This window comes from Triticum aestivum, chromosome 4B (assembly GCF_018294505.1).
Source record: "Triticum aestivum cultivar Chinese Spring chromosome 4B, IWGSC CS RefSeq v2.1, whole genome shotgun sequence".
Taxonomy (NCBI): domain Eukaryota; kingdom Viridiplantae; phylum Streptophyta; class Magnoliopsida; order Poales; family Poaceae; genus Triticum; species Triticum aestivum.
The window spans coordinates 46407494-46419915 of record NC_057804.1 but is presented as its reverse complement, the minus strand read 5'-3'; the positions used below and the strand labels follow the sequence as shown (position 1 = coordinate 46419915).

At 47.8% G+C, this 12422-nt stretch overlaps 1 protein-coding gene across 1 annotated transcript; it reads left to right on the top strand.

Moving 5' to 3' along the window:
- The first annotated feature begins 2423 nt into the window (after nucleotides 1-2423).
- On the top strand, nucleotides 2424-4208 carry LOC123094388 (UDP-glycosyltransferase 73C7). Its single transcript, XM_044516404.1, has one exon. It carries the CDS (start codon nucleotides 2627-2629, stop codon nucleotides 3992-3994), a length of 1368 nt encoding a protein of 455 aa, XP_044372339.1. The 5' UTR covers nucleotides 2424-2626; the 3' UTR covers nucleotides 3995-4208.
- The last annotated feature ends 8214 nt before the right edge of the window (nucleotides 4209-12422 follow it).

Genomic DNA, 12422 nt, shown 5'->3' with positions numbered 1-12422 from the left:
AACATGTACTAAGTTTCCGATTAATACAATTCTAGCATAAATAATAAACATTTATCATGATATAAGGAAATAAATAATAACTTTATTATTGCCTCTAGGGCATATTTTCTTCACCTCCGCCCTCATCGGAGCTCATGTAATGGTAGCATCGATGGTTCCCACCAAACAAAGCTAAGATTGTTGCAATGTGCACGTTTGTGTGTAGACGGGAGAGAGAAGTGGTCCACATCGGTTTGCAACGTATCATCGTCGATGATCTCTCCTTCATTTGCCAGGCACAACTTCCTGATGAGAACCCATTGTTGTTTTGATGCCGAAGATCCATGTCTGGTTCCCTTGGCTAGCCACACACTCCGTCTGGGGGTGATGTCCAATTGCCTATTTTGGCGTGTGACAGAGTCGAATCCGACGGATCTCGGGTAGGGGATCCCTTACTGGTAGCCTTGGCACGATGGTAACAAGACACAAGGGGACACCGATGTTTACCCAGGTTTAGGTCCTCTCGAATAGGTAAAACCCTACATACTACTTTGATTGTATTGATGAATAGGGTACCAAGTAAAAGTTGATTTACCTCAAGATCGTATGTGAATGAGTTCTAATATGAGATCCTTTATTGACTAGCCTGGTCCCGATCTATATAAGAGCACCAAAGGCCTAGGATAATAGGAGTCCTTATCGGCTACTTCGGTGGAGAGAAGTCCTCGTCTTGTATGTCAAGTCTTGTGAAATCTTCCTTCTTGTCTCTTATGGGCCCAACAAACGATGCCCACCGATTTTTTTTTCATGGAGGTCCTCGGCCTAGCCCATATGGCTGGTAACCGACGTGGCTAGCACCCCTTAGTCCAGGACTCTGTTAGCGTAGCCGGCGAGTCTTCATAGCAGGGGCAGGGAAGTGGATCCTCTAACATCCTCAAGGGATGTCACGAAGCTACAGTGAAATGCGCGTGTAAAGCGAAGAAGGGATGTCAGGGTTACTGTAGCAACCACTGTACGGATTTACTGTAGCATGTACAAAAATAAATCAAAAAATAATTTTATTGCACCATAATTTTGTTTGTATGTAATTTTTGTAAAAGTATACATTAGATTTGTAATTTGTAAATTAATTATAATCATTTTAGGCTTAACCATATGAATGTGAATGAGGGATGTTACGGTTATTATAGCTTACGTGACATTCTTTAAGGATGTTAGAGGATCCGGTTCCAGTGGCAGAGGAGGAGCAACACGGCTGACTGAGGAATTAGCGCAACTCTATTATGTGAACAAGACGCCTCGATGCATGTAGATGAGGGGAAGTTGTAGCATGCGGACATGCATGGAATCGATGGTTTGTAGCCCACGTGCATGCTGGGGGAGTTTCTAGATCAACAACATTCCTCCATTCACTATTATAGATTATTTTAACTTTTTTTAATTCAGATGTACGTAGACACATTTTAGCGTGTTTCTTCACTCATTTTAATTTATATGTAGTCGGTATCGAAATCTCCCATGTCTAAAAGGAGATAAGGTTCCGGTTTCATCAAGCGGGAGCGCCAAATATGCCCGCGACGCGCGAATGGAGCTCCATCAGTGCGCAAGTTGAATACTATAGCACACCGATGGATAAGTTAACAAAAAGAAGGTTGTGCTTACCAAGGGATTCGAACTCTAGATCTCCAACGGGTGAACAACTGCTACAAGAGACTAGAGCTAACAAGTGCAGGTAACCATTGAGCAGCGAAAAGTATTAAGAACTAACCGATGTAGCAGATTTGAACACTTTTTGAAAAAATTCAAACATTTCTCAGAATTTGTGAATTTTCAGAACAAATAATGTTTGAAACTTTGAACATTTTAACAACGCAAACAATTTTTCTAATTTAAAACTTTTTTAAAAGCACAAACATTTTTTCAAAAATGTGAACATTTTTAAAATTTGCAAACCAAAATTTGAAACATGATCATTTTTTAAATTTGTGAATAAATTTTGGAAATGAGAACATTTTTTGAAATTACCGAAAATTTTGTAAAATACATTTTTTTGAATTTATTTTGAAATTCTAAACTTTCTTTTAGTACCAGAATATTTTCTGAAAAGAAACGAACAATTCTTGAATTTCTGAACATTTTTTCAAATTTCTGAACCAAATTTGAAAACAGAAACATTCTTAAAATGTTGAAAGATGCGGACATTTTGGAAATTTCTGAGCATTTTTTGAAAAATAAAAATGAAATAAGAAAACAGAAAAAGAAAAAGGAAACTGGCTGGCGATTTCAGAGATCGAGAGTTCACTTCAGACGCACCTGTGAACGCAAATTCGTGAAACAAACCATGCACGCGTACGTCGTGAGCACGAGTTTTACACGCAGCTCCCAAAACCAGCGAGGCTGTTAGACTGCATGCTGCCGCCGCCCACTTCTCTTCTTCCGGAGCACGTCATGGCTCTCCCCCATGCATGGCTCCTCCGCCATTAGGATCAGGTTGTTGCTTACTTGTGGAATAATCCTACGTCTTCTTCTTCCTCCATCTCTGATGTAATCTACTAGTATAAATTACCCCAAGACGAAGAGCATCAGTGCACACAGTTTTAAGGATCTTGTTCATTACATTCTATCTCACAGCCGAAGGCGATCGACGATGCCGGCGCCCCTGCACCTCGTTTTCGTGCCCTTCCTCGCGCGCAGTCACTTCGCTCCGCTGGCGGCCGCCGCGGCGGCCGCTTGCGGCGATGGCGCCACCGGCGCCACCATCCTCACCACGCCGCACTTCGCGGCCCTCGCGCCTCCCTCCGTGCCGGTCCGCGCCGCGCCGTTCAGCTTCCCCGGAGGGCACGAGGACTTCTCCCTGCTCCCGGACGAAGCCTCCGCGCCGGCGTTCTTCTTCGCCGCGGAGGCCACCCTGGCGCCAGCGCTCGCGGAGGCCGTACGCGCCCACGCAGGCGCCGTGGCCGTCGTGTCGGACGCCGTGCTCCACTGGGCGCCCCGCGTCGCCCGCGAGTGCGGCGTCCCGCACGTCACGTTCCACACCATCGGCGCCTTCGCGGCGGCCTCCATGGTCGCCGTCCATCTCCACCGCCCCGACGTCATAGAGGACCCCGTCGCTCTCCCTGGCGGCTTCCCGGTCCCCGTGAAGCTCCGCAGGGCCCATGTCAACGAGGAGGCTCTGGCGCACCTCCCCATCTTCCGCGCGGCCGAGGCTGGGAGCAACGCCGTCGCCTTCAACAGCTTCTCAGCGCTGGAGGCTGATTTTGCTGAATACTACCGGAGCGCGGATGGCTCTCCCAAGAAGGTGTTCCTCGTCGGCCCCAGGCGCGCCGCCCGCAGTGACGTCACCGTCACCGGCGCCGCAGAGCGCGACTCCATCCTGCAGTGGCTCGACGGCCAGGCAGCCGGGTCGGTGGTGTACGCCTGCTTCGGCAGCACGTGCGGTCTGAGCGCGGACCAGCTCAAGGAGCTGGGCGCCGGGCTGCGCGCATCCGGCAAGCCGTTCCTCTGGGTGATCCCGGCGGCGACGGAGGGCACGAAGCAGCACGACGAGCGCGCGTCCGGCCACGGCATGGTGGTGGCCGGGCGATGGGCGCCGCAGGCGGAGATCCTGGCGCACCGAGCGGTAGGCGGCTTCGTGAGCCACTGCGGCTGGAACTCGGTGCTGGACGCCGTGTGCGCCGGCGTGCCCCTCGCGACGTGGCCGCTCCGCGCCGAGCAGTTCCTGAACGAGGCGCTCCTGGTGGACGTGCTCCGCGTGGGCGTGCGGGTGCGGGAGGTGGGCAGCAAGGCGGACGTGGAGGCGGTGGTGCCGGCCGACAAGGTGGCCAGCGCGGTGGGGAAGCTGATGGACGGCGGTGCGGATGAAGCCGCGGCTAGGAGGGTGAGGGTGAGGGAGCTCGGCGTCGCGGGTCGCGCTGCGGTGGCGGAAGGAGGGTCATCGTGCAGTGACTGGGCACGGCTTGTAGATGAGCTCAAGGCGTTACACGGCCACGGCAACGATGCACTAACTGACAAGTGATTGTTAAAACCCCGTTCTATTGAGCCGTGGTTGTGCATAAGCTGCGGCGAAAATAAGCCTTCGAGAAGCTACGATGCAAATAAGCTCATGAAAATAAGCCATTAAGTCCTTTTTGGTTTCTGTCACTTTAGTTTATTTTCCCATATGTCTGATGAATAGTTTGTATCCTTGGACTAATTCCGTTAGGATTAATAAATGATATAGAGTTATTTTACAGTGTTTTATCACATATATATATGAACATCAAATTGATGCCAACAGCCCAACATCATTGTCTTTCATACGAATATCACAAAGGAGGTGTTTGTTTCGTCAAATTCTGCCCGTCACCTGTTTACAGTGTAAATGGGTACCCCTACGTGTGTTTGGTGAAACACCTCCGTAATCATGTTCCTCTGTAATCAGTTCCAGGCCAGTTATCGAACGATACCCCCCACCCCCACCGGTAAAGGCTTCCTTACCGCTCCCGACTCCACTCCTCCCCCGCGACTTGCTGCTCCCCTCGATCCGTCTGCGCCGCCGCCTCCCTTCAAGTCTCGCGCCGCTGCGCCGCCGCCCGCCGCCTCCCTTCCAGTCCAGCGCCGTCGCGCCACCACCTCCTCTCGACCCCCTTCGGTCCTCCCCTCCTGGTCCAGCCGCCGGGTTGACCTCGCCACACCAGTCGCCGGGAACGACCACGCCAGCCGCTTCCGATGCCGATGAGGGTGGACCACTGAAGCCGCGTACGAGGAGCAGCAAGGCCCATCCGCCCATCTCCAGATCGATCTCTTCCTCCTTCGCCACTCTCCTACTGCAGATCTCAAGGTTAGGGTTACTAATACATCTGTTCTTGACATTGAAGTAAAAAAATATGTGTCCTTGATCTGTTCTTGATCTACTAATGATCTGTTATAGGTTGATGTATAGCATATATTTCCATCTGTTCTTGATATTGAAGTAAAAAAAATATGTGTCCTTGATCTGTTCTTGATCTACTAATAATCTGTTATAGGTTGATGTATAGCATATATTTCCATCTGTTCTTCATCTTGAAGTAAAAAAAATATGTGTTCTTGATCTATTCTTGATCTATTAATGATCTGTTATAGGTTGATGTCTATTAATGATCTATTCTTGATCTTGAAGTAAAAAGAATATATGTGTTCTTGATCTGTTCTTTTATTAGTGAATGACTAGTGGAGTATAATTGGTGGTATGTCCTTTGTATTTTTCTGATGTGTTCTTGACCTGTCTAGTTAGGTAACTAGGCAAATAGATGAATTAGGTTGTCTGGTCACAAAAAGGAAGGAAGGTGTCTTGTCCGATGCATGTTCCTGCTGTCAATTGGGCCATCTTCTTTAGCTTTCTGATGTGAAATCATATCCTGATACTTCGAACTTTGCATGACAGTAGATCGACGGTGATATCCCCATGCATATCAACTAGATACGGGCTGATTGTTCCTGTAGTTTTCTGATATGCAATTTTCCTATCCATATGCAGCAGATGTATTTGTATATGACTTAATTAGGCTTCTGATGTACAGGTTTTTTTGGATCCATTGTACCTTTGCATGATCAATTGCATGTTAATATAATCATCGTTTATTATCTTTCATCTAAACATCGGATGTTTGTTTTGTCATCATGAAATCTATCCAGTTTCTTGTTTTGTACTACTATCAATTATTAGGAAAGAAAGTCGTACCGACCTTAAATAGGTATATTTTCCTTATGCAGTTATGGCTCGTCTTCCCTTAAGTGTGAGGCGTGGAAGGAGAAATGCAATATTTTTGAATCTGACCACTTCCATTATGCTTGTATACTATTATGTGTGGTTCATATTTGCATTAGCTTATAGGAGAAAATGTTGGCAAATAGAAAGGAGAATTAAAATTAGAGAGTTAAGGGGAGATAACTTGTATCGACTAATTGGTGAGAGCGGCGCTATGTGTATAAGTCAACTTCGTATGGATAGGAGAACATTTCATGTATTATGTGAGATGGTGAGAGATGTTGGTGGTATAAAGGTGTCACGCCCAATATGCGACCCTATCCAAAAGGAACTCGAAGGTCCCACCAAGGATAGACCCGCATATTGAAACGCTTTTGCAAGGTGGATATCATTACATCAACATTACATAATAGATGGGGATACATACAAGAGGCATACAATGCCACACGAGTACAACATTACAATACATAAGAGCAACATCTGACTACGGATGAACACAAATAGAAACTCAAACGACATCCACCCTGCTAGCCCAGGCTGCCGACCTGGAACCTATCCCCTGATCAAAGAAGAAGCCGAAGAAGAAGAACTCCAAAACAAGCAACATCGCTCTCGCGTCATGATCATCGCATAAACATGTACCTGCAATTGTTGTTGTAGTAATCTGTGAGCCACGAGGACTCAGCAATCCCATTACCATGGGTATCAAGACTAGCAAAGCTTAAAGGGAAAGGAAGGGGTAAGGTGGTGAGGTTGCAGCAGCGACTAAGCATATATGGTGGCTAACATACGCAAAATAAGAGCGAGAAGAGAGCAAATGGAACGGTCGTGAAGCTAGCAATGATCAAGAAGTGATCCTGAACTCCTACTTACGTCAGACATAACCCAAAAACCGTGTTCACTTCCCGGACTCCACCGAAATGAGACCATCACGGCTACACACGCGGTTGATGCATTTTAATTTGTATCTGGTGTCAAGTTATCTACAACCAGACATTAACAAATTCCCACCTGCCTATAACCGTAGGCACGGCTTTCGAAAGATTATACCCTGCAGGGGTGTCCCAACTTAGCCCATGATAAGCTCTCGCGATCAACGAAGGATATACCTTCTCCCAGGAAGACCCGATCAGACTCGGAATCCCGGTTTACAAGACATTTCGACAATGGTAAAACAAGACCAGCAAGACCTCCCGCTGTGCCGACAAATCCCGATAGGAGCTGCACATATCTCGTTCTCAGGGCACACCGGATGAGCAAGACGACGGGTTGGCATAGACCCTGGTTGCCCGGGGGGCGCCGGACATCGCTCTGTTTGGACCAGCACTCGGAGGAGAACTGGCCCCCCAGGGGGGGGGGGGTAAATAAAGATGACCCTCGGGCTCCGGAAACCCAAGGGAAAAAGGGCTAGGTGAGGCAAATGGTAAAACCAATGTTGGGCCTTGCTGGAGGAGTTTTATTCAAAGCGAACTGTCAAGGGGGTCCCATAAATCACCCAACCGCGTAAGGAACGCAAAATCCGGGAACATAACACCGGTATGACGGAAACTAGGGCGGCAAGAGTGGAATAAAACACCAGGCATAAGGCCGAGTCTTCCACCCTTTACCAAGTATATAGATGCATTAATAATATAAGAGAATATTGTGATATCCCAACATAATCCTGTCCACCATGGAGCAATCTTCAACTTCACCTGCAACTAACAACGCTATAAGAGGGGCTGAGCAGAGCGGTAACATAGCCAAGCAATGGTTTGCTAGGAAGGGTGAAAAGGTTAGAGGCTGACATGGCAATTTGGGAGGCTTGAAGATCAAATGATAGGTAACGCAACATAGCGATAGAATGAAGCAACTAGCATAGCAATGATAGTAGTGAGATCCAGGGAAATGGTCATCTTGCCTGAAATCCCGCAAGAAGAAGAACGAGTCCATGAAGAAGACGAACGGGAGTAGTCGAACGAATCCTCACAATCGCAACATTACCGGAACTAAGAAGCAACACCGGAAATAAACAAACAATATGGTAAATGCACAAGCATAAACATGGCATGATGCACAAACAAGTATGATGCATGTCCGGTTTAAAAGCATGGCAAAGTGCAACAAACAATACTACAAGTTAAGTGGAGATCATTATGCAACGAGTTGCATATTGACAAAACACCATATTGACATATTTAGGTTAATCTCGTTTCAGCTACCAAACAATATTAAATGTTGTTAAACATGGCAAGGGGTGAAGCATAACAAAACTATACCATCTAAACAATTTAAATGGGGCCGGATATAACAAACAACCGATCCGGAAAATCCCCATATGCATATTTTAGATTTGATACTGTTCTGCCCTAAAACATATTTTATTGTTGTTAAACAGGAAAATGAAGTCCACCATGTTAAACTAGGCATTTTCCACCCCATTTACATATAAAGTTTATTTAAAACCGAGCTACAGTTATTTAGTTACGAAATAAATCATTATCACATGGCATTTAAGCAAATTTAAACAAACAACATTTTAAACATTTTAAACATGGATGAAAGTGGCCAAAAATGAAACTAGATGAAATTCTAAGCATTTTACAAGTTTAAATCATTTAAATCCGATGCACGGTTATTTACTTGTGAGCAATTTAAAATAATGGCAACCTCCTGTAATTATGCATGCACTGGATAAAAGACAAATTCGCAGAACTGAATAAAAACTACACTGGGCCGAATCTGGCTAGCCCAATAGAGGAAAGGCCTGGGGGGCTGCTCACCCTGGGCCTTGGGCCGGTCGGTGGAGAGGAGGCCGGGCAGATCTGGGCTTGGCGCAAGAAGTGGCCCAGGGCGCTGGCTGCGGTCAACGGAAGCAGGGGACCGATCTGGACTTGGCGCTGGTCGTGTCCTCGCGTGCTCGCACGCAGAAGCAGGGGAATGGCGCACCGGCTCGATGCAGAGGAGGCAGCAGACGGCGGGGCGCGGGGAGATCGATTTCGTCCGGATCCGGCCGGACTTGGTCGCAGACGGCGCTAGGATGAGGAGGACGCCGGCCTTGGCGCGACTCCGGCGAGGACGGACAAAGTGAGGAGGAGCGGATGCGGCCTGCACTGGGCCTTGGCGACGCGCGGGTGAAGGAGGCAGGAGATCGAGCCAGCGAGGTCCTCGCTTGCTAGCCGAGGATGGCGCGGGCCGCGGCAGAGGAACAAGGGCGCAGCGGCTGGGCTCGAAGACGGACTTGGCGACAGGGACGGAGGAGCGGGGCTCCGGCGAGCCGAGGCGAGGCCGGGAACGGATCAAGGCCCTGGATCCACGGCGGAGGACGCGCGGGCTCGCCTCGTTCCTGTCCCTGACGAAGAGAGACAGGGAGAGGTGAGTCAGAGAGAGAGAAAAGGAAGAGAGGGCGCAAGGGAGGGCCGGCAGCAGCGGGGCTGCTGCTTGATCCGGGTGAGCGGCTGGCTGCGGTGGAGACAGGGGCGAGCGCTGGTGGGGATCGAGCAAAGGAGGCTTGGCCTCGGGCTTGAAGAGGGAGGAGGGCGAGGGGATCTGGAGGTTGTAGGTGGCGAGCAATGGTTGGGGAGGGATGAATCCCGAGGGGGATTTTGGAGAGAGTGGTGGCGGCGGACAGGGAATGGAGGATGGGACAGGATCCCTAGGTTCTAGGGTTTGCAAAATAGACTAGGGGTGGACTATATATATGGAAAGGAGGAGAGTTTGGATCATCTGATAAAAATTGGACGGTCGAGAAAAAATAGGCTAGGGAGTCCAAATAAGAAAATGGGGATGTTTTATAGATGTTAGGGGATGATCTGGATCCAACGGTGACGACTGCTCGGGTCGGGTTCGGGAAAGGTTTTGGACGCGCGCAAGGGGTTGGTGGCTGGCAGAGAGGGTGGGCATTTAGACGAGACGGGAAAACAAAGACAACGGGGTCTGACGAAAGGCCATGGGGACAAGGGGGGGTTTTGTTGGTCTCGGAGAAAGAGAGAAGAGAGGGGTCCAATTGGTCTGAGAGAAGGACAAGCGGTCTGACAAGGGGGAAACGAAGACAAAGAGAGAAACGGTAACTACGAACGGCTACGAGGTTTTATGAAAACATGCGGATGCAATGCGCATGATGCTATGATGAAATGCATGACATGAACAAATGCAAAACAAAAGACAAAAACCCAACCATGAAGCAAATATCATATCGCATCTCCGGAAAAAGCAAGAGTTGGAGTTACGAATATGGAAAGTTGCATCCGGGGCGTTACAAAAGGGTACAAGGAACAAACCATTAGAGGACATAGTGGCATCATTCTTGTATGTATTATCACACCATCTCAAAAATTGGACAGTAGAAAAGTTCTTCTATCGAAGCCCTGAGCCAATTAGTAGAAACTTCAATGCTTGTCCTCTAGCTATCTTGAAGCTCCACCATCTGCTACTTAAGAAGCCTAAACCTATACCCGAGGATTGCACCAGTGATAAGTGGAAGTATTTCAAGGTAAATAGCTACTAATAAAAAATACTATTCACTAGATGATCTCAATAGTGGTAAAAGATGCTAATATTTGCACATTGCTCTTTATGTTATGGAATTGCCTTGGAGCGTTTGATGGCACACACATAGGCGTAACAGTCCCAGCTAATCTGAAAGGAAGGTATCGATCAAGGTTGGGTGATATAGATACAAATGTTTTAGGTGTATGTGCACCTGACATGCAATTCATCTACATATTACCTGGTTGGGAAGGTTCTGCGCATGATGGTCGGGTTCTTAGGGATGCTATCTCACGGCCAAATGGGTTGCGTGTCCCCGAAGGCCAATATTATCTTGTCGATGCTGGCTATACAAACACAAAAGGATTTTTAGCTCCATACCGAGGTCAAAGGTATCACTTGGGTGGTTGGACACCACAAAATCCACCTCGTAGCGCAGAAGAGTATCTCAACATGCACCACGCTAGAGCCCCAAATATGGTAGAAAGGTGCTTTGGAAGGCTCAAGGGTCAGTGGGGGATTTTGAGGCCTCCTTCCTTTTTTCACATGAAGACCCAATGTCGAATCATCATGGCATGTGCACTCTTGCATAATCTTATATTGCAAAAGATGTTTGTCGACCACTTAATATCAACGAGCCAATAATACAAGAAACATTAGAAGACATGGAGGGAGAATTGGATCAACCAGAATTCATCACTTCTATCTCAACTTCGAATGAGTGGACAAATTTTCGGAATGAACTTGCTCAGGGCATGTATAATAGACATAGGGCTGCTAGGGTGCATTAAGGTATAAGTGGTTTCTATTTGTTCCCTTCTATATATATTTCCATCTCATTTCCATTTGTTCCCTTTCAATTATATTTGCAAGCTACAATTGTATCTTGTTTGCATTTGTTCTCTTTCATATATATTTTCCATCTCATTTGTACCCATTCTTGCTTGTGCAGATATGGACCGTGTGGATAGCTCCAGCACGTCTCGTGGAAGAGGCAAGAATAAAAGGAATTGGTCTTCGGATGAGGACGATGAGCTTATTAAAGCTTTGTATGAGTTATCTTTGGATCCAAGGTGGAAAGCTGATGGTGCCTTCAAGGGTGGATACCTAGGGATATAGGAAAAGCATCTTGCTGAAAAGTGTCTAGACCGTTGTCGGTGTCAAAACCGGCGGATCTCGGGTAGGGGGTCCCGAACTGTGCGTCTAGGCGGATGGTAACAGGAGACAAGGGACACGATGTTTTACCCAGGTTCGGGCCCTCTTGATGGAGGTAAAATCCTACGTCCTGCTTGATTAATATTGATGATCTGTGTTACAAGAGTAGATCTACCACGAGATCAAGGAGGCTAAACCCTAGAATCTAGCCTATGGTATGATTGTTGTTTGTTCTACGGACTAAAGCCATCCAGTTTATATAGACACCGGAGAGGGCTAGGGTTACACAGAGTCGGTTACAATGGTAGGAGATCTACATATCCGTATCGCCAAGCTTGCCTTCCACGCCAAGGAAAGTCCCATCCGGACACGGGACGAAGTCTTCAATCTTGTATCTTCATAGTCTTGGAGTCCGGCCTATGATGATAGTTCGGCTATCCGGACACCCCCTAGTCCTGGACTCCCTCAGTAGCCCCTGAACCAGGCTTCAATGATGATGAGTCTGGCGCGCATATGGTCTTCGGCATTGCAAGGAGGGTTCCTCCTCCGAATAATTTATGGAAGATTGTGAACACCAGGATAGTGTCCGGCTCTGCAAAATAAATTCCACGTCCCACTGTAGAGAGAATAATATTTACACAAGTTCAATCTGCTGACGTATTTGGTGGCGTGACGTCACTCCACTACCAAGCCTTTACTTGAATCGTTTTTATTATACCACCTCAGCGTGTTTAGCGAAGCGGTTTCCTTGGCACGTCTTGTCGAAGCAGAGATCGTGTTCCCCTTATTCCGGGATTCTCATAAATACGGACGTGGGTAACCCAACTGCGCCCGTTGCCACGCCCCCTCCATCGAAGGCGGGTTCCAAACGGTCACGGGGACGGCTCTTGGTATTCTTCCTCTTTATAATGAGACCAAGGCCCATTCTTTTTCTTCAATCCTCAATTGAATCCGCCCCTCGCCCCGAGTTCCAACACCCAGGGCTCCAGATTCGGGTACCTTCAACCTTCGACAATGTCCGGCTCCGACCTACGAGGCCGGTGGATGCCCTCTTCCGTCACGGAAGAAGACGTGCTAAAGCTGAGAGACGCTA

Excerpts from the sequence above, each read along its gene's own strand:
- LOC123094388 (XM_044516404.1), top strand. The coding sequence starts at position 2,627 with ATGCCGGCGCCCCTGCACCTCGTTTTCGTGCCCTTCCTCGCGCGCAGT.